A 23,723-nucleotide genomic window follows, 5' to 3' on the forward strand; every position below is an offset into this window, starting at 1 on the left:
CATCTTTTGGGTCTTACCTTGTTGTTCAAGAAGGTTTAAGACAAAGGATTGAAAGTGAAAATGTGATGCAAAATTCATATTCAACTAACCATGTTTATTGGGAATGTGTATAAATGGTACATTCCAAGGCAAAATTCTTTTAACTAGAGTTCCCCAAGAAAAAGCATAAAGAGGTTTGCGATAACCAAAATCTTTACTCCTTTTGTTGCATTGCAAACAAGAAAACTCAGTAGTTGATAAATGAGAGAATCTTCTTATATTAACTGTGAGTCATACCTTTAAAACTTATTAAATTATGAGTCAAACATTCTTTTAGTGTTATTTAATTAGCTAATGCACATGTTCTCAAGCAAATCAATCGTTTAAGTTCTGGTATCTATCGCTTAGCTCTAACAGCACATCGTGTAGCTCAATCGTTTATGGTAGAAACGATCTCGGAACATATGGTATCGTTTTAGCTACCGCGGCCCATCGTTTAACCTCTATCGATTTTAGTGCTGATGCTTATCGTCTCTAACGCAATTTGCCTATCGCTTAAACGTCATCAGGCCTATCGCTTAGCATGTCCACTAATCGTGTAGCGCAGTCGCCATCGTCTAGCGCAGCACGGCTATCATCTAGCGCTTCATGCCCATCACGGTAGCGCCAATCATGTAGTTCTATCGCTTAGCGGGCCCACGCATCTGCTATACGATCATCCAGCGCCCGCCTACACAATCGTCCAGCGTCCGCGCATACTAACACGATCGTCTAGACGCATCGCTTAGATCCATTGCATCTTGATATTAACGATCGTCTACTCATCGTTAGTTCCCCGCAATTACTACAAAATCATCCAGGCGCCACGCCTACATGATACGGCCTTACCTCATCGTGTAGTGCTACCCACTTTGCTACAACGATCGTCTACCCCAACGCCTTGCGCTCAACAATTTCGCTTTTGTCACTGCTCATTGTTCACGCATACCCAATGCAGGAGCAACTCTTTGGCAATGATCTTCTTGCCAATATTTAACAAATTATCAGATATACAACAAAACCATTAATCAAATCAAATTTCAAAGGCGCCATAAGAACACATAAAAAAGTAGGCTCAAATCTAGGAAGCAGAGCAGCATATTGAAATGGAAACCGCAGCTGGCTTTCATTGAGAGCATATTTACAAAACAGTTGAAGAGGCCGTAACATAAGAAAAAAATTTTATGAGTTTAAAGAGACGTTAAAGAGAGAAGAAGCATACTGATTTTAGAACAATCGTAACAACCGGTGAACTTCGACTTCAGATCTGGACTTCAGATCGAACGACGGAACAAGCGACACCAGATAGCACGTCTTACCATGTCTAGGCATAGCACGGCTATCGTCTAGAATAAAACCGCTCATTTCCCCATCGGCGTGCGCCATCGTTTGTAGTTCTATCGCCTTAGGCGCCCGTTGCATCTGCTATACGAATCATCCAGCGCTGTACACCCCACCCTAGACCAGGCCTCTGCCTAGGAAAGGGCGTGACTTGCAGCAGTTATTCAACCATGTGGCTGACACTTACTGCCTACTTAACTGTGCGGATAACTCTGATACCAATTATAAACTCATATACAGCGGAATATTCTTTGAGGCTCAAAATTTATTAATTCAGAAACTTAACCATATTTAGAGTCATTACAAATATTTTAGATTTCACAAGTCCCAAAACCAAAAACCCTAGTCCCTATTCATGGAACAACCAATAACATGCTTGTACAATATTAAACAGTAACCACCTAAACAAACGGGTTACAAATTCTCTTTATCCTTTTAGTGGGCTAGAGCAGATGAGAGCTATTCTTTCAGGGATTTAACTTGCTTACCTGTGGGGGGGGGGGGGGGGAGAAAAACATTTGAAAACAGGGTGAGTTTGCGCCCAGTGAGTGACTTAAGAAAGGTAATTGATTCTCATGCAAAAATCTCAATAAAGAGTTTAACTGAAAAATAAGCTTCTACAGTATTTGTACTGCAATATAAATATTTTCCAAGCATAAAACATATAAAGCTGTTTTAATCATAAAACAGTAAAAATAATCCCAACACCAACTGCTAGTCAAGAGAGAACCCTTTTGCTCAATCTCTGACTCTAACTACCTACGTGCACGTGGCCATACTAAGTACCTTTATACCTTAGGTACTTCTACTCAGATACCTTCTCAAATGTCCTTCAGTATCTGGTTGGTTTGGTACCTTCTCAAACGTCCTTCAGTACCAATAGATACCTTCTCAAAGTCCTTCGGTATCTAGTTGGTCAGATACCTTCTCAAATGTCCTTCGGTATCGCATTTTAAGTAAAACTAGTCATAAATGACTTTCTCTCTTTAAAGCATGTAAAGTATAACACATATAAAAAACATGGCTTTAAAGGTACTAACGCATGCTGAGTATATTTAACACATATAAATCGCTTTTCAACAATTTCTCACACATGCATGCATTTAAAACATGACTTATGATTTGCTTGGAAATCACTTTGTAAAACTAGCTGGCATGAGAATAATCTTCTTTAAAACATGCTTTCTATAACACGTTGTAATCAAACATTTTAAGCAAATATTTTAGTCAAAATGTTTTAGCCACTCACCTTGATTGCTTAGGAGCTTTTCACTCTAGTAGCTCCCTTTTCTACTTCAGGCTCCCTTTTCACCCCTAGAATCCAGATTCAATTTATAGCTTAGATTACTCATAGTTCTGAACCTTATTTTGAGATACTTCCTCCTACAAGCATATTCTAAAATATCTCAGGAAGCTTACCCTAAAATGTGAGCTTAGAACCTCTCGTGGTTTGGCCGGAATCACAGAATCTTCAAGACTGGCCTAAGCTTATTCGACAGCCTGTCCCTTCTGTCTTCTTCTCAGTTTCCAGCTCGATCCCTTCGAGATTTTCCTCCGGCAGCCCTACCCTGAAAACTAGACTTTCAGAGCTTTTAGGTAGTTTTGGAATCACTCCAAACGCACAAGTAAATTGAGAGAACTCCTCGTCCCAAGTTGATGCTGCTTTCCAGACTTCACTGTCCAATGCGTCCTCTTTAAAATACTATGACCAACGAATGGATTTTGGCTCCAACGCAAGGTTTGCTCAACTTTCCCACTCTTTTTACAGTATTTTTTAATTGTGATCTAAAAATGAAGTCTCTTGGCTCTATTTATAGGCGTCCAGACCTTCTTCAAAGTCGACACCACCTACTTGGCTGCATGGCCAAGTGTTTCTTCCTCACACCACCAACACATCTTTTTGATCCGCGCAATCTAAGTGTCTTCCTCCTATGTAGCCAACGCATGAGCTTCCAATCTGATGCCACCACCTCAAATTCTTAAGGCTTAAAGCTTTCTTCCCAAGAAGACACATGGTTTGATGACGTTTCCTAGGTGATCTCATCCTTTATATGCATCCAACTCTTGGATGTTCAACGCATAATCCATACTCAATGCATAGCCTATCATCAACGCATAGCAAGCCAATTCACTATCATTACAATTCAACTTAGCCATCGCAATCCAACTTAGCCATCGCAAAGAGCTAACCATCTCCAACGCATAGGGTGACCGTCCATCCTCGACGCATGGCTCACTAGGCAGCATCGCACGGCTTGCTTGGCATGGGCGCATGGTGCTGGCCACCGACGCATGGGCGTGCGGCATAGGCTCTGTCTCTTATACACATCTAGATGTGTATAAGAGACAGGTGCTGAACAGGCTAGCCGCTCGACGCATGGGCGTTCGGCATATGCTGGCCATCGCTCGCTCGCTCGGCCGCATGGGCTGCGCGTTTGGCTGCATGGTAGGGCACCTCGACACACGGACATGGCTGCTCAGCAGGGCGCTCAATGCATGGGCGTGGCCACTCGACAGGGCACTCAACGCATGGGCGTGGCTGCTTCGATGCATAGGCAGGGGCGTCTAGTCGAGGCTACTCGACGCATGGCTGGGCGCTTGGCTGGCTGCTCGACGCATGGGCTGCCTTCCAACACATGCCTTACCTACCCTTGTGCTTTCCAATGCGTCATCTCCATTTTCCTTCTTCAACCGCATGCCCTCACCAACAACCCTTCCAACGCATCAACACCACCCTTCCAATGCATCAACACACTAATTTCTATACTTAGCCAAATTTTCAAGTTTTTTCTCAAAAGTTAAACTTCTAAATTTCCTCTTTTCTTCAAATCTCCACTCTTTTCTCTACCATTACACACTAGTTTCGACATCAACCTACTCACCACACTAGTCTTAGTAGGGAACATACTCAAGTAAAGAAATTAGGATTCGGGGTTCACAAGCGCCCGCCTACACGATCGTCCAACGCCCGCGCATAATCTACACGTTCGTCTAGCACTGAGAGGAAAGTTGAAAGGCGTAACATTGAGACATTTATACCAACTGTTGAGAGGCGTAACATAAGAACAAAAATTGTTGTGAGTTTAATAAAGGAAAGAGAATAAGAGCATACTGATTTGGACGAATGACGAATGGCGAACTTCAGATCTTCAAATCTGGACTTCAGATCGAACGATGAACAGCAGCACATGGATCCAGGCGACTTCAGATTTGGACTTCAGATCCAGGCAACTGGGTGCGGCGGCGCAGGTTACATGACGAACAGACCTGCACGGAAGCTAGACCTAAACCATGACTGACCTACACGGGTTGCACGGTAGCGTGGGTTATGCTACCCATTGGCAAAGGTTTGGAAAAGAGAAGTGAGAAAGAAGAGGTTCTGAAGAGGGAAGTGTGAGAATGAGAGGAAAAAGAAAATAGGGGGAAAGTGAAGAGGGAAAAATGAAAAAAAAAATGGGGGGAAATAGAAAATAGGGGGAGAGTGAAGAGGGAAAAATTAAGCGGGTCTTTAATTTCGGTTTAAAACCGACATTAAAGGTACCTCTACAATGTTGGTTTAAAACCAACATTAAAGATCCGCTTTTAAAAAAAACGAAATCGACATTATACATCCGATTTCACTTTTTTCAAACGACATTAAAAGCCAAAATTCTTGTAGTGGTTATGACAGAATTTCCACATATATATTCAAACATACTAATATGCATTCATAATGCAAAATTATTCACATGCTCAAACAAACAGTAAATAAGAGATCGAGAGATCATACCAGTTGAAGACTTATTCTTCACAGCAAATCTCGCTTTTCTGAGACGGTAAGCTATTGCTCAGCAAAACCCAATCGTCTACCTCGAACAGTTTCCACATGAACAGAAGAAAACGGGAAAGACACCACCACTCAGAGCCCTCAGTATTCTTACAGTGAGAATCCAAAGGGTGGTCTTTGTTCGGATTTGGTAGAGGGAAGGAGGAAGGGAGATCGTATACAAGGATCAAGCAAGTGGGAGATAGGCTCATCTATCGTATAGACAAAATGCTTAATCATTTAGGTGAAGTATACGATCGTGTAGGAAAAGGGTAAACGATCGTCTAAACGATCATATAGGAAAAACTAAGCGATCGTCTATAGATCGTTTAGTAACTATCGGGCACTAAACAATCGCTAAGAAAAGGTAAACGATCGTTTAGTAAATAGCGCGCGGGGGTGTAATCATTGAGCGATCGCTAAGTACTATCGTATAGGTAAGCGATCATTTAGGCACTATCATATAGGCACAGGTTTTTCTAAGCGATGACACTCTTCAACACATTGTTCGCACATCCCATGCTTAACATACCGTGAACTATTTAAACGTCTCAAAGTGATCTTTCAACTTACTCATCTGTTATGAAAATAGAAGAGACATCGTCCTATTACCCCTTTAACCATCCAATTAATAGACAACGAATATGATCACATCATATTCATAACTTATGAATTAATATCATATATTAATCATAGTATTTTTCCTCCACTAGATATAAATCATATTTATATCCAATTTTCTCCAAATTAATGTATCTCATACATAAAGTTAACTATATCGTATATAATTAACTAGTTCAATTATATCATATATAATCGAACTCCCTCTTGTCAATTTGAACATTTTAAACTGACCCAAAAACTAACTCTCAACTTGTATCCAAGCTACCAAGGGGACCTTATGGACCTATGGCTCGAACCTCCAACAGTATGTGAATAGCTGACTAAACTCTTTAGCCACAATATCCACCATCCGTTAACTGCCAAGCATTCCACTAAAGACCGACAGTTGAACTCTTCTTATCATAGATATATTTCTCCATTGGATATAACCAATCATCAGTACGATGACCCTTCACAAATGCTCGTAATTACAATAGGTCAATTTACCGTTTTACCCCTGTAATTACATCTTACTCCTTAAGTACCACTAACCCCTCTAATGAACAATACAACATAGTCCTACTATGTGTGAACACCTCTTGGGCCATGAGAAGGTGTGTGGTGCCACATCGTTCAAGCCCCGGGATCAGTTCTTAAGAGAGCAATCTATCTACTTACCCCTACTTTAAGAAAGAAGTGAACTTCATCTTGTGAAGCTGAGTTCCCAGTTCCCAAATCAGACGAATCCCCAAAGTGGTAGGTTTGAGTCAACTCTCTGGCCACTCGCATCCATGCAAATCAAAGAACCACCCTTAATGGCAAGAGTTTCCAACTCACTCAGGATTGAGGTCATGTTACCTATGGTCATCCTAGTAAAGTGAAGTCTTAATCATCAACGGAGTTATATGACGAGACATTAACACTTCGAGGTCAGGTATTATACAAACTCTTTGTATAAGATGCCTCCGCTCGCATGCCATCTACACGAATGATCAAGATCAGATCATCTGTGACAAGTCACAACACTTGTAATAATTCTACAAAGCGGGTCGCATCTTTAGTATTACCAAGATAAGGTTTCCCTCCTATATCCATATACTACAGACCATTTTGGTTGTCACTTAAGACATGATCCACTTGTACATACATGTTTAAGTTATATAAAGACAACCAAGGATATTAAATTTATTGGTTTATGGTAAAATAAAAATATCCAAATGTCCAAAGTCAAGAAGTGAAGTAAATATCATATATATTATACATCACAAGAGTTCTTACAAATTTGTTTATAAACTATAAGACACGAGACTTTAGGGCAAAAACCCCAACATATCAAGCCTCCCAATAGGAAAAAGGAAAAATGTGGAAGCAAATTTTGCACATCAGGATAATGAGATATTTGACCCATCCAATATAATAGATTTAGATATGACATCTTTTTTCAAATCTCCTAAAGAGAAAATTGGCACAATTGATGGCATAACAAGTGCTTCTTTTGATTTTGAGAATATTTAGTATTAACATTATCCATTTTTTTTTCCATTTTCATGTTTTTTTCTTGGTTAATGTTAACTTTTTTATATTTCAAGTGTTGTTTTTCTTATTGTAAGTATTTTATTTTAATGAAGAAACATGGATCATTTTCATATATTGGGTGATTCAAAAATGAGTAAAGAAGATCTATGTCTGACAGACAGTGCAACTACACATATAATACTTACAAGTAAAAAATAATTTTCCAAACTGACAATGCTGAAAGCAAAAGTCATTACAATATCATATTCTGCAAACCTAATTAAGAGGTTTGGAAAAGCAAAACTTATTTTACCTAGAGGAACAAAATTTACACATTGAGAATGCATTGTTCTCTAATCAATCAAAAAGAAATCAACTTAATTTTAAAGATACACATTGCAATGGTTATTATATTGAGACTGATAGAAAGAATAATATGGAGTATCTTTATATCATATCTACTGTCTTATATGAAAAATGTATACTGGAAGAGTTTCCTGCTTTATCTTCTGGATTATATTATACTCATATACAAGTAATTGAAACATATGCAACAATGAACCTGAAGTTCATAAATTCAAATGTATTTACTAGCATGACAATTAGGTCATCCTGGGTCTATAATGATGACAAGAATTATTGAGAATTCAAATGGACACCCATTGAAGAGCCAGAAAATTCTTCAATCTAATAAATTATCATGTGATGCTTGCTCTCAAGGAAAATTAATAATTAGACCATCACCAGCCAAAGTGGGAATTGAATCCCTGCATTTTTAGAACAAATTCATGGTGATATATATGGACCTATTAACCCACCAAGTGAACCAATTAGATATTTTTTGATATTAATAGACGCATCCAGCATATGGTCACTCGTGTGCTTATTATCAAGTCAAATCTTGTATTTGCAAGATTACTTACTCAAATAATTAAGTTAATAGCACAATTTCCTGATTATACAATTAAGATCATCCTTCTTGATAATGCTGGTGAATTTACATCTCAAACTTTTGATAATTATTGTATGTCAATTGGGATAAGTGTTGAACATCCTGTAGCTCATGTTCATACACAAAATGGTTAGCATCATTCATAAAACATTTACAGTTAATTCCTAGATAATTATTTATGAGAGCTAAGTTTTCTACATCTATATGGAGACATGCTATTTTGCATGTAACGTCACTTGTACACATTAGGCTAGTAGCTTATCATAAGTACTCACCATTACAATTAGCTTATGGCCATGAGCCAAATATTTCCCATTTAAGAATTTTTGGATGTGTAGTATATGTTCAATTGCTCCACCACAACGTGCTAAGATGGGTCCTCAAAGAAGGTTAGGAATATATGTTGGATATGATTCCTCATCAGTTATTAAATATTTTGAACCCCTGAAGGATGATGTATTTACTGCACGATTTTCTTATTGTCATTTTAATGAGACAGATTTTCCAACATTAAGGGAGGAATTATGAATTTGGAAAAAGAAATTACATGGAATACATCGTTATTGTCTCATTTAGATCTCCGTATAGATCAATGTGAACTTGAAGTTCATAAGATAATTCATTTGCAAAATATAGTAAATCAATTACCAAATGTACTTATATATGCAAAGAAAGTAACAAAATCACATATGCTAGCTTCAAATGTTCCATCAAAAATTGATATCCCAACACAGCAAGTTGTCACAAATGAGTCTGGAACACGCCAAAAGCATGTAAACCAGTGGGTTTCAAAGATAAAAATCCTCGAAAAATAATTAATAGTAAAAATATTTGGTTGATGATGTAAATATCCATGAAGAAATTCTTGACATGACTAGTGAGGAAGGTGAAATACCTAAAGATAATAATGAGATTTCAATAAACTATGTCATGACAAGAAAAATATGGAGTTAAGCTAATGTAATTATTGACAACATTTTTTAATATAATATTGTTCTTGATATTATATCTGAAAATGAGGATCTTGAACCAAAATCTGTTCAAGAATGCCAACATAGAAACGATTGACTTTAGTGGAAAGAAGCAATTGATGCAGAATTAAACTCACTTTCAAAATGTCAGGTTTTTGGACCATTTGTCCGATACCAGAAGGTGTCAAACATGTAGAATACAAATGAGTATTTATAAGGAAAAGAAATGAAAATAATGAGGTCACAAGATATAAATCAAGACTAGTTGCACAAGGTTTTTCACAAAGACCTAGTATTGATTATGAGGAGACATATTCTCCGGTGGTGGATACAATTACACTAAGATATTTAATTGGTCTGTCTGTATATAAAAGTCTGGACATGCATCTTATAGATGTAGTCATGTCATACTTATATGGATCTCTTGATAATGATATTTGAGAATCCCAAAAGAATATAAAGTATCTGAAACATATAAATTAGATTCTCGAGAATTATATTCAATAAAGTAACAGAGATCAATGGATTGAAACAATAAGACGAATGTGGTATAATCTCCTGAGTGGATATTTTTTAAAGAATGATATCAAAATAATCCAATATGCCCGTGTGTTTTTATAAAAAAATCACAATTAGGATTTGCTATTATAACTATATATGTTGATTATTTAAATATAATTAAAATTTCTGAAGAGCTTTCAAAGGTAATAGAATATCTTAAGAAAGAATTTGAGATGAAAGATCTCGAAAAAACAAAATTTTATCTTGTTTTGCAAATTGAACATTTAGCAGATGGAATATTTATTCATCAATCTATTTATACTGGAAAAATTTTGAAAATATTTTATATGGATAAAGCACACCCATTGAACATTCCAATGGAAATTCGTTCACTAGATGTGAAGAAAGATATATTTCGACCTCGAGATAATAATGAAGAACTTCTTGGTCCTGAAGTACCATATCTTAGTGCATTTGGTGCACTTATGTATCTTGCTAATAATATAAGACTATATATTACATTTTCAGTAAATTTATTAGTAAGAGATAGTTATTCTCCAACAAAAAGACATTGGAACGAAATTAAACACATACTCTGTTATCTCCGAGAAACGATCGATATGGGTTTGTTTTATTCAAATAAATCAAATTTTGATCTAGTTATTTATGCAAACTATGGATATTTATGTGATCCACACAAAGCTAGATCTCAAACAAGTTATTTATTCACATATAGAGGAACTGCTATATTACGGCGATCAGTGAAACAGACCATAATGGCTATTTCCTCAAATCATGCTGAAATTCTTGTAATTCATGAGGCAAATCGAGAATGTGTATAGCTAAGATCAATAACTCAGCATATTCGTGGAACATGTGGTTTGTCTTCTAGTAAAAATCTTCCAACGATGTTATATGATGAAGACAACATGGCATGTATAGCCCAAATCAAAGGAGGATATATTAAAGGAGATAGAACAAAGCATATTTAACTAAAACTTTTGTACACTCATTATCTGAAAGAAAATGGTGACATTACTATACAAAAATTTATTCGAAGAATAATATAGCAGGCTTATTTACAAAGTCATTATCTACCGCAACCTTTGAGAAATGGTGCACAACATTGGAATGGGACGACTCAGAGATCTCAAGTGATATTTCCATGAGGAGAGCAAATATATTGTATTTTTTAGGAGTATAAATTATATGAAATATGTACTCTTTTTCTTTCACTAAGGTTTTTTCATTGGGTTTTTCCTTGTGAGGTTTTAACGATACATATTTCATATATATAATGGACATCTAAAGGGAAATATTATATAAATATTACACTAAAATAGATGCACATCCTTCATGTCTCTATGTGTCTTTGTACATGTTGGTCATTTGTCTTACAACTACACATTATTAGTGTATATAAAATAAGTCCATCTCCTACTTGTCAAATTGCCTATAAATAGAGGCATTTAGTGAGTTCATATGGGTGTGAGAATATAGGTGAGAAAACTCAACTTTTTGAAGAGAAATTAGAGAAAATTTCATAATTTCATAATTTTCTTATTTTCTTTATTTTATTTAAGTTATTTATTTATATTATTTTAATATTATTATTTTTCGATATTTGTGCTTCATTGTCTCTTCAATTTTACAACTTACACAATAATAATAATAATAATAATATAAGTTCATGAATATTTCACATGGCCTGATATATGAAAAACAATTCTTTTTAAGTTAAAACTTCATACAATATTGTTATGAAACCGACCACACATGTTATTAAATCGGACCAAAGTTTTTTGTTTTGAAAAATTAAGGTTATAAATATTATTTTTACTCATGAATTTCTTTTTTTTTCTTTTTTTTTTTTTTGTAAATGTCTCATAAATGGACATCAAATTTTGAAAAATGTTTGTTTTTTTTGTAATTTCTTTGCAATGACTTTCTGTTCAAGAATTCCTAACCAAACTCCAAAAACAAACCTAATATCTCTTAAAATTAAAAACTAAATAGTTATTTAATGAAGCGTTAAGTAGTTGAGTTTTGTTAAGTGATATTAAAGCAAATATTGTCACAAGTTTTCTTCTTTGGAAAACCTTAAAAATCTTCGTTAAAATTTGGACTCCAACTACACTTGTCAATGCTAACTTAAAATATAATTTAACTAGTTAAGATACATATTCGTAACATAAACGTAAGAGAATTAAAATCTTGCCATTGTACTAGAAATATTAAAGAAAAAAAAACCTCCACTCCACTCCCATAATTATTAAATTTAAAACCAACTCAAACTCAAAACTCAAAAATCCTAAACGCATAAAAATTAAAAAGAATAAAAACCTCTACTTCCATAATTATAGAACTCAAAACTCAAAATCTTTTTTTAAAATTTAAAAAAAAAAAACAAACAAACAAACAAACTCTTTATCTCTCCCATTGTTGAAAATTTAAATGCATAAAAACTCAAATAATAATAATAATAATAATCTATTGTTCTATTTTCTCCTTCCTCTCGGTTATTGAATTTCGTAACACAATTAGGATCGTGTTTAAATGCTTCTTTATATATAAATATATATTTAAAAAAAACGATCAGTTGTTTCTCATAACACACAAAGTAGTGGGTTTCGTGGGAAGTTTATTTTAAACTCCCAAATTCTTTCATTATTCAAATTTAAACCCCTCAAAAACCCCTTTATTTCTTTTTCTTTCCCATGCAAAGACAATTTCCATCAAACAAAACTACATTCTAAACCCTCTCTTCATTCTTAATTTTTAAATAAACCCCTTTTTCAAAACTTAATTCCCCCTCTTCTAAAACCCCTCCCATTCAAAGATCCTTTCATATTTCCTTCCTTTTAACACCTTAGATTCCACCATAATTCATCAACATTTAACTCTCAAAGTTATTTATTATTATTATTGTTGTTGTTTTTTTGTGTTTAAACTCCTTTCTTCCACACCCTTTTAACTCCTTCCACTTTTACTTTAAAATCAGCATTAAAAATCAAAGCTTTTTGGAGATTGGTTTTGATTTTGATTTTTCTTGATGATGAAGAGGTTCTTGTGTTTCCTATGTAATAATAACCATGGGTTTTTCCCTCTCATCTTCATTCTTGTTTTTCTTCTCTTGCGTGTCGCCGGAGAGAGCTCCATCAGCAACGGCGGCGCTGGTGGTGGTGGTGGTGGTGTTACAGAGAGATCATATGGTATGATCAGTTGGGATGACTTGCGTGTCGATGTTTCGCGGCGGCAGGGGATTAGCTCCGGCAATGAGTTGGGGAATGGGACTAGAATAATTGTGGTGGATAAGAATTGCTCCGGCAACTCCACGACGGTGCAAGGGGCGGTGGATATGGCTCCTCATAATAACAAACAGAGAGTTAAGATTTATATTCTTCCTGGTATTTACAGGTTCGTTATATATACATCATCAATTTTTACTTTCTTTTTTTAAAATATTTTTAATTTATTTTGTGTAATATTTGGATTGTATCAGGTTGCGTCCGTTTTTATGCAAATCAATCCAATCATCGAGTAAAAACAACTGAAAATTTTTTCTAATAAAAGAAAAATAAATTTGATTATCATGGGTAACAAAGTATTCTTTCTAGAGTTTGAAGTATTTATCCATGACAGATGTTATGTATTCGTTTGGAAAATACCCATATAATTTGGAATAGGGAGATTTAAATCACAGACATTGTGATTATTAGCGTACTAATATATCAATTGAGCTATGCTTGGTTCTTTCAAAATTTTTGAACAAAAGTAAGATTTTGAAAATATATAAATATGACCGATGACCTAGAAGAAAATTTGGATCACCATAACCTAGGTTACCACCACATTGTTACAAGTAAAAAAATTTTAGGTTTTGAAATATTTATGGAAAGTCAATTGGTTTTGAAATATTTATGGAAAGTCAATGGGAATATTCCAATTTTTGAGAAGTTAAAAGTATTTTGAAGCCAAAGGTCTTACAAGCATATCTTTTATAATTTAGCCAGAAGATTAAAGTTAAAATTGTGGACTATATCATTATAGGTCATTTTCTTATAATAACATTGTAGGTGGCCTTGGAAGTATATTATAAAAATTTTAATTATGGTATACTTTAGATATCTCTAATTAAAGTTAAATTAGAACTTATAAAAAAAAAAGGGTTAAATTAGAAATGACACGTAATATTATAGTAATTGAATGCGCTAGAAATAATTAACTTGTATAAAGTGGTCTGAGACTTCTCTGACGAGACGAGAATTCATGGAGACTTTTCATCTTGGGACCTTTTCTGTTGAATAGTTGGGTTTGATCCTCTTTTGTGTTTTGTTGCCTGTTTGGTTTGGTTTGTTTCTTTTGGTCTTTGGTCTGTTTTTTTTAGATAAAAAGATTCCTAAAACAGTTTGTGAATATTATTTATTTATTTATTTATTTATTTTGAGAAGGTGAATTTATTTGTTTATTTTGTGAATGATGAATTTAGGTTATATTTAAGGTATGATGATTGAAATTAAAACTTCTAATTTTGGATAAGTTGATAAGTTTAGGGGTGTGGTTGGGTTGAAAGACCTTTTAGACCCAACTCAATTATTCGGGTTGTAAATTTCTTCAACTCAAATAACCCTTATTAAAAAATAAACACAACCCAAGCCCAACCATAAAATATTTGGGTTGGGTTGGGTTGGTTCGAGTTAATCAGATCATTTGTTTAAAATTTTGTTCTAAAAAGAAGCACAAGTAAATATGTAAAAATCTTATTTAATTATTTTCATATATTGAATTAAGATTAATAACTCAATTTCAATTTATATAGTGAAAATTTTCTTTCTAAAGTGTAAAGAAACTACTTTTAAGAATGGTTGAAGAATAAATTATTAAAAAAAATATTGGATTAAATAAAATTAAAATCAATATATGTATAAATAATTGTATTATATGTAATAAAAAAAAATATTTTAAAGTTAATAATAAATTCGGGTTAGTTTGGGTTATATTAGGTGAACTCATGAACCAACTCAACTCATAAAATTTTTATTTATTTGAACCTAATCCAACCCAAATGAGTTGATAACCCAACCCAAATCGTACGGGTTGGGTTTGGTCATCGGTTCGATTCCGATAGCCGGCTTTTCTCTATTTATTTGATTTATCAATTATGTCAAAAATCAAATAAATAGAGAAACGACTTCTTACCCTTTTTTCAAAGGTCACCGATCTATCATGTCGTAGGAACTTCCCTTTATGACTAAAACGAAAGGAGAGGTTCTATTTCTGTAGAACAAATCAAGAATCAAGAAAGGAACTCTTACTTTTTTATATCATTTACATATACAATAGGATCCGGATATTGATCCAAGTCATCTAATTCAAACTAAGGGGTGCGAAACCAAGGAAATTTGTATGAATAATATTTGAAAGGTTAAATGATCAATTTGTGTCCATATCGTTAAAATTTAGTTCAATGATTTATAAGTAGAATTTAATCCTATTGTAAGGATTATTTATGAGGATTTTATCCAATAATAGACCGTGTGGACTAAATTCTAACTTTCTCCGAACTATAAGATTAAATTTGTAATTTAACCAATTTAAAACTAAAATGTTGCTCGATAATATCTCTTTCAACTTTTGTGTAGAGAGAAGGTATACATACCCATCACTAAACCATATATTTCCTTAATCGGAAATAAGAACCGAGTTACAGATACTCTTATTACATGGAACGACAAAGCATCCGACAAAGATATCAACGGAGTCGAGCTAGGGACGTATAGAACAGCGACGGTTGCGATCGACGCCGACTACTTTTGTGCAACGGGAATCACATTTGAGGTTAGCAACATAAAGAAACTAGGGAGAATATAGCATAATGTAATAATATAAAGATAGTATGATAAATTGAATGTTTGATTTTGTAGAATACAGTTGTTGCAAAGCCTGGAGATAAAGGAAGACAAGCTGTAGCTTTGAGAATAACAGGAGACAAGGCAATGTTTTATAGAGTAAAATTCGTAGGAGGACAAGATACACTTTTGGATGATATGGGCACACATTACTTCTATCAATGTCACATTCAAGGAAGTGTTGATTTCATTTTTGGTACAGCTAGATCACTCTATGAGGTAATCACTTCAAAACACACATATATATTCTTGTTTTATCATTTAACTTTAGACCGGTTTTTTAACTGTTTAGGCCCCATTTAATAACGATTTGATTTTTGGTTTTCGAAAACTAAGTATATTTATACACATTTTTTTACCATGTTTTGCATCTTTCTTATGTACAAGAGTTGAATTCTTAGTCATAGGGGTGTTCGTGGGTTGGATTGGCTTGGATTAAAGGACTTTTTAGACCCAACTCGATTGTTTGGTTTGTTAATTTCTTCCACCCAAATAACTCTTACTAAAAAATGAACCCAACCATGAAACATCCGAATTGGATTAGTTCGGATTAATCGGATTATTTATTTAAATTTATGTTCTAAAAAGTAGGATATTGATACAAAAAAAATTGATTTAATTATTTTCATATATTGAATTAAGATTTAAACATAATTTCAATTTATATAATAAATTTTTCTTCCCAAAGCACTAAAAATCTATTTATAAGAGTTATTGGAGAATAATCTATCCAAAAAAAATAAAACTTAAATAAATATATGTATATATAATTGTATTGTAAGTTAAATATACTTATATATATACAATAAGTTCGGGTTAATTTAGGTTAATTTATGTTATTTTAGGTGAACCCATGAACCAACGAAAAATTCATTTATTTGAACTCAACCCAACCCAAATGAGTTGAGAACCCAAACCGCATAGGTTGAGTTGGGTTGGTTGACTTTTTTGGGTCATCAAAATTTTTTAATACCTCTAGTACTTTGAAAGCTCCTTTTTGAAAGTCACTTTTTTTAGTTCTCAAATTTTGATTTTGTTTTTTAAACCATCAATAAAAGATAGATAACAAAGAAATTTAGAGAGAAAGTAGTGTCCATAAGTTTAATTTTCAAAAACAAAAACAAAAACAAAAAATAAAATAATTACCAAATAGGACCTACATTTTTTAGTTTTCAAAATTTGGCTTAATTTTATAAAACGTTAATAAAAAGTAGAGAGCAAATCAAGAAATTTAGAGATAAGAAGAGTGTTTACCGACTTAATTTTCAAAAAAAAAAAACCTATCTAATTACCTAAAGGGGTCTTAGTGTTTGGTTTTTAGTTTTTAAAAATTAAACCTAATAACACTCCTTACATCTCCAAATTTCTTGCTTGGAAAAAGTTGGTTAGAGAATGATTTTCAATTTTCACAAATAAAATTGATTAAATTGCAAATTTAACCTCTATGATTTGGAAAAAGTTAAAATTTAGTCCATGATTTTAAATTAGAATTTAGTCTCTATAGCTCGATAAAACACTCAAAATGGTCCCTATATTAAGAACTACGCATGAGAATTTTATCAAGCCATATAGATTATTTATGAGATTTTGTCTAACCATAAAAACTAAATTCTATTTTTTTCCGAACCATGGGTACTAAACTTGTAACTAAAGCAATAAAATATATGTGACATTTGATGCGACAATGGTTTGAAGTAGCTAAGACGATCTGTGAAGCTTAAGCATGTCACAATAACTAAAGTCTAAACTAACACTCTTGAAACTATACTGATCGAATTAAATCTTAAGCACTAAGAAGATCAAACTAACAATATATCCCATCTTTTTTTAATCTTTGGAACCTCTTCATCTGATATTGATCTTCTCTCTTGAAAAACCAGCAATGTGTCATAACTTCCACAGCAGAGAGCTCTGGAGCAATAGCAGCCCATCATCGGGCCTCGCCAGACGACGACACTGGGTTCTCCTTCGTCCGCTGTGTAATTAATGGAAGTGGCAAAGTACTCCTGGGAAGAGCATGGGGGACCTATTCAAGAATAATATATTCTTACTGTTACATTGAAGATGTAATAGATCCATTAGGATGGGGTGACTGGAATGACCCATCAAGACAAAGGTAAAAGTCAAAAGTGTACTCCCACTCCCCACCCCCCCCCCCCCCACACACAATTAGTTGGGAGAGTATAAACTGACCTGGATACTCACAGATATTAAAAAATACCTCCACCTCTTGAATCAAGCTAATCTGGTATAATTTCACCTCTTGAATCAAGCTAATCTGGTATAATTTCACCTCTTGAATCAAGCTAATCTGTATAATTTTTCAATTGTTATGTACACAGGACAGTCGTTTTTGGGCAATATAATTGCAGGGGCAGTGGAGCTAACAACAGAAGGTTGGGTGCCATGGGCAAAGACTTTCACTACGAGGAAGTGAGACCTTTCGTAGATAGGAAATACATCAAGGGAGAACAATGGCTTAACTTATGAGTTAACACCAAGAAATATCAACTTGACACTTTCAAAACTTACACTTTGTTCTCCCCTTTCTCCAATACAATTACATTATAACCAAAAGAGTAACTAAAAAACTAGCGTGAGCATTTCATAATTCTTTCAAATGGTTGTCTACTCCCTTTTTTGTTTACTTTATTGTAAAGTTTCTTAAATAACAGAGGCATGATTGAATTATTGGATTGATTGTGGTCCATTGCAGAGAAATCCTTTAACAATAACAATTTGAAGGGGGGGGAAAAAAAAAGACCAATCGTATGGATTCATGTTTTTTCAATGTTCCAATGATCAATTCATGCAAACCTTAAAGAGTATATGATTGATGTATAACAATGACTAGCATATATATATATATATATGTATATATAACTATGACTAGCATATATATATTATATATATATATATATATATATATGAACACACACGCGCACACACACCTCTTCTTTTAACTTTTGTTTGAGGATGTGTTTTAACAACTATGCCCAAGTTGACCTTATGACCACCTATTTATCTATATAATAATCTACTTTCTAAAACAATGTTGAACAAAAAAAATCTTTTCAAAATATAGATTAGAGTTCAATTTTGGTTTTCATAGGTTGAAGTTCGTTCAATTTTAGTCTTTGTACTTTCAACAAATTTTAAATTTAGTCTCTCAAAGTTTTATTTTATCAAAATTGGTTAAATAAAAACAATCATTTTTATGCAATAAAATGTGAATATGTTAACAAGATTTATAGTAAAAATGCTAATATAAATAATAAAAAAGTTTTTAAAAGATGAACAATAAACTAAAAGTAGGGACTAAATTTAAGATTTATTGAAAGTACAGACTAAAATTTGACATTTGAAATTACATATGAAATTACATAGACTAAAATAGAACCAGTCTCATAATACAGGTACCATAATAATATTAACCTAAAATTTACCGATCAAGGTCTTAATTTGAATTGACTAGTTAATTCTTTTTAATACACTGCAAGATAATATGTTCTAACAATAGAACAATTCTCTATGAGCTCGAAAAAATGAGCCTATTGGATGACAAAAAGTTTCTTAGATTCATGCGTGGGATTCTTCAGGGTCTTCTAAGGCATTAACATGTTCTGATTATATATTAAGTTGAACCAAAGGAATAAAGAAACTTCACTGCATCATGAGAGAAGGACAATTTACATAGGTATGTTGCAAGTGTTTCAACACTTCAAAAAATGCATGCTTGAAGAAATGGCTAGTCTCTAGGGAGGAAAATAACAGAAGCCTCCCCAGTTTCAAAAGGCAAGATGCAGCTTAATTTTCTTACCAATCAGCTAACTTATCATGTAGTTTAGAAGCCTTACAAGGATATATCAGAAGCTTATCAAGTGCCGAGATTTGGTCCTAGAGTCGACACTGGTTGGCCATGAGAATATCTCCATTGATCACATGCTGAGCATTTCTCCAACTTCACACTGTTCTCTAAGGTGCAGAATTTACATGACCAGAATTTGTATCTGGTATCAGCATCTTTTGGCTTTTGCGAGAAACAGAGCTCACACATTGGAGCTAGTGGCTGCACGACAATGAACATTGAAATGGGAAAAAATATCAGTGAGAAGCTCGGCAGGATGATAAGTAATAGATATGCCCATAATGATATTTTGAAGTAAAATTGTACGAACTTTAAGATAAATATGAATTTGATTAATTGAGGAAAGTTTCCACATACATTTCTATATGTAGCAATGTTAAGTTAGAGAAAAGGACCAATTTATGTGCTAGTTTTTACAATCCCACTGCAGTCCAGAACATGTATTGAGGAAAAGTATAGATACTGCGCACAGATAATGGTTCAGTAGTAATAAATTATGAATACAACACATACTGGATTCAGCAAGGTGCAATTTCCACATTCCCACATGGAAAGTTCTCCGGGATGAATAGTTCCATCATGACTTGGCATCAAATTAGAGGATGAACCGGACAAATCTATTGAGCTAGTTTCTGCAGAAGATTTTGGAAATAGAACTCTATCTGGCATTTTATGACGCTTATTTGATTCAGCACCATAGTCAGCAGAGGAACCAGGAATTACATCATCTTTGGATAAATCAACAAAATCAGGTTTCAGATGACCATTGGAAGACTTGTTAGAACTCCTTTCTGACTCACGACTTCTTTTCTGGCGTAATGCATCCATACCATTACTTAAATTGCTAAAGGGCCCTGATTTACCTGCTTGAGAGAAATGCGCTGCTTCTGATGGAAAATCGGGGCAACAATCCTCATCCACAGGCATTTCTTGAGATGAAGCACACCAAATATCATCCTGAAGCCTCCTTTCTGCAGCCATTGCAGCTGCTTGTACAGGACTTAGCGCAACCATGATGTTGCTATCACCACCAAGCCGATTAGGTCCAGATGGAAGTAGAGATCCCAAATGTCTTCTTCCTTCTGCAGCAGCTAAAGAAGATTTGTGGAGGGAAGAAAGAGGGGGTTGGCGCACATTACCACCCAAACGCCTTCCCGGGAGATCAAATCCCTGTGCTGTACCACTAATTCCCTTAGCCATCAACTCCTCACATTCCTACATTTACAAAAACCATCAAATTTGATGCTTGATAAGAGGCCATGTACAATCAAAATGAAAATTTCCAAGAATAAAATAGAAAAATACAAACACGGGGTTATGTTGAAGAATGGTCTTGTCAGTGAAACATATGCCCATGAATTGCAAACAGAACACAAATTTACAGTCAGTCAGTAAAACATGATGAACATTTACGTAATGCAGAGAACTAAACGCAGCAAAATCCTGTCCAAGTACACAATTGGATGAGCCCCTCTCCTTGCATCACTTAATAATAAATATCAAGAAGACAATGCCACTTCTTTAATCTTTCATCAGGGCCAATTGTTTAAACCATTATTATGTCCATCGATTGGCATGCAATAGGATCATAATAAGGGCCAACCAGAAACCATACATATTGATATGGTCTGTTGAACTTATACCACGAAGGTGAATGTAAATGGAAAGGATGCAAATAAGTGAACCATAGTCCTTTGACAATGTATGAATATCATTCTTTGTGTCTTTTAAAGATATTAATTATAAAATCATATTGCGAAAGAAAAAATCAAAACATAAATGATACACCTTTCTAAGCTCATCCCAAAGCTTGTAGAAATTGGCATTGTGAGGACCATGAAGATTGTGGCAAAGCTCATGTAGCATTGTATCCAAAACTTGATTGAAGGGGTAGAAATCTCCATCCCTATTTGGCCTTCGAAGCCTCAACTTCACATGAATTCCACGTCCCACATTTAACCCTAAAAGTGCTGGATTTTTTGGGCTGCAAATTTGTCAACAAACATAATGCAGGAAGAAATAGACACCAGAATAGTTGACTCGACCAAAAGTACATAAAGAACAGAGCAACAACAGTGAGAAATTCATTATTTATTTCCCTCAACAATCACAAGAATAAAAAAACACTGGGATAAACAAAGAATGAACATTTTGTGCAGTTTGACTTGGTTAAACAAATTTCTCTTTTCATTATTCATTGCAACAAAAACTAAATGAAATGAAAGTTGAATCTTCAGTATTTTTATTTCATCACATCCATCAAGAAGAATGCCAAAAATGAATAGATATAGAATCCAAGAGAAAACCCAAAAAAAAAAAAAGGAAAAAAACCCTACAATCCTTCCCTCATTAGGAACAAGAAACAACATGGAGGAAACTTCGGCCTACACAGGAAAAAAAAAGGGTAAAGAGCCTTGTAATCATTTACCAAAACTCCGAAAGAACCTTAACTCGCCATTTATGTCTACGCATAATGGGTTGGACTTGTTTGGCAATTCTCTCCAGAATCTCCTTTGCTTCTTTCTCTCCAGCCTTCTTCAGGGCTTTAATTTCCCAAACTTTGTTAAGGTCGCCCACATCCATGCTAAGAGATGGAAAATTCGAGATCCCCCAATCGAGTAAGGTCACGAAACTTCAGAAATCACATTATCCGTGATTTCTGAAGGAACTGGAATCGAAATCTGTTAATTTAAAAGAATGTTTGAAGCAGATTAGGGATTATTCGGAACTCGAATCGACATTGAAATTTGGAAGAAGAAATATATTTCACCTTGATCGAGAGTTGGCGGGAGTTTTGAGTTCGCTCGACGGCAAGAAATTAAGATGAGGAGCGGCCGGGTGAATTGAGGAAATTCAAAGAAGCGATGTATACTATTTACTCGAGATTTAAATGGCCATGAAATTTAGAGGTTTAGATGGTTATAGACCGCTCATACTTGGTGTTCATTGGCGATATATCATTATCTTTATTTTCAAAATGTTGTTTATATATAACATTAGATATTATTGGTGTTTATTGGTGGGTTTTGGAAGATACGTACGTCGCCAAATTCCATGAAAATTGGAGAAGGTAGAGAATTTTGATAAATTTTTTATTTTATATTTTGCTAATTTATTTTGTTTTGTTTATTTATATATTATGTTTAATTTATTATAATATTATATTATATTATAGTTATTTTAATATTATATTTTATTGGTATTCTCGTGTTCTCGTTGTGCTCCTCAAGTTTATCAGCACGAGCTTCTTTCATTTCCCCTGCTGAAGGTAGGTCCTATAGGTATGTCGATTTTTTCCTTCTCATTATATTTAATAAATTAAATGTTGTTTTACATATTTGATATATACTAAATTTCTAATATAAATATGATATTTGGTAATAGTGTTACCATGAAAAATATCATAAATCAGAATTTGTAACATTAGATATTAATAGTAATAATTTTTTGTCACTAGTGCTTGATGAAATACATCTAGATGCCATAAAAATGTGATCATCAGAAAACAATTTTTCTTCCTAAAGCTCGTCATAAATAGATGCACTTGAGGCTCCAAAACTTTAAATCAGTATGTTAGAGAAGACATTTTTCTACATTTTAAATATGCTCCTGCAGTAGCAATATCGCGAGAAATATTTTAAAGTATTATGCACTCATCTGATGTCTTCTTGTGGCTGAGTGAAATGACGAGTTATTGATTAAAAAAATGAATCTTAACCAACTAGAGCAACAACATTCCCTGAAGTGAATGTTGTAAATTTTAATAATCGTGGATGAAATCATGAATCTCGACCAATTAGAACAACAAACATTCCTTAAAAAGAATGCTATGAATTTTAATAATAATCATGGTTGTGGTCGTGGTCAAGGTCGTGACCGTGGTAGGGGAATAAATAATTATTCTTTTTGTGGTGATCATTTTAGTCATTCATATTTTTTATGGACCACACAAAATGATGTGAAGGGATTGGAATTCCCTGCAGTGGAAGCAATTAGACACATTCATCTCTAAATTTTATTTTACAGAACGTAGAAAATTCAAAGTGACTGAAACCATGGAAAAACACAAACCTAAGCATGCTTTCTATGGTGCAAATTAGAGAGGAAAGGATTAAGAAATCACTTACCTATTCTTTGTTCTTTTCCAATTCGCGTCGTCTTCTCCCAATCCTACGAACACTGCAACCAAACACCACCACGGGGTCTTCCCCGTTATTCTCATGGATGGGAATCGTGCAGA

General features: G+C 34.1%; 2 protein-coding genes across 5 annotated transcripts; one reads left to right on the top strand and one right to left on the bottom strand.

Moving 5' to 3' along the window:
- Window positions 1-12,761: 12,761 nt before the first annotated feature.
- Window positions 12,762-18,366, top strand: LOC120084760 (pectinesterase QRT1). Its single transcript, XM_039040581.1, has 5 exons — window positions 12,762-13,123; window positions 15,349-15,544; window positions 15,631-15,834; window positions 17,496-17,731; window positions 17,958-18,366. The coding sequence occupies exons 1-5, from the start codon at window positions 12,762-12,764 to the stop codon at window positions 18,103-18,105; spliced, it is 1,146 nt and encodes a 381-aa protein (XP_038896509.1). The 3' UTR covers window positions 18,106-18,366.
- LOC120086023 lies at window positions 17,304-22,430 on the bottom strand. Of its 4 annotated transcripts, none has more exons than XR_005484111.1 (7): window positions 22,254-22,430; window positions 21,912-22,164; window positions 21,272-21,467; window positions 19,997-20,698; window positions 19,473-19,684; window positions 17,821-18,055; window positions 17,304-17,641 (listed from the first exon to the last, which is right to left on the bottom strand). XR_005484111.1 is itself a non-coding variant. In XM_039042418.1 (6 exons), the coding sequence occupies exons 2-5, from the start codon at window positions 22,064-22,066 to the stop codon at window positions 19,493-19,495; spliced, it is 1,245 nt and encodes a 414-aa protein (XP_038898346.1). In that variant the 5' UTR covers window positions 22,067-22,164; window positions 22,254-22,430; the 3' UTR covers window positions 17,304-17,641; window positions 19,473-19,492. The 4 variants fall into 4 exon arrangements, 2 of the variants coding, with proteins under 2 accessions (XP_038898346.1, XP_038898345.1); XR_005484110.1 differs by having other exon boundaries at window positions 17,809-18,055; XM_039042418.1 differs by lacking the exon at window positions 17,821-18,055.
- Between the last annotated feature and the right edge of the window lie 1,293 nt (window positions 22,431-23,723).

Source organism: Benincasa hispida, chromosome 9 (assembly GCF_009727055.1).
Source record: "Benincasa hispida cultivar B227 chromosome 9, ASM972705v1, whole genome shotgun sequence".
Lineage (NCBI taxonomy): Eukaryota > Viridiplantae > Streptophyta > Magnoliopsida > Cucurbitales > Cucurbitaceae > Benincasa > Benincasa hispida.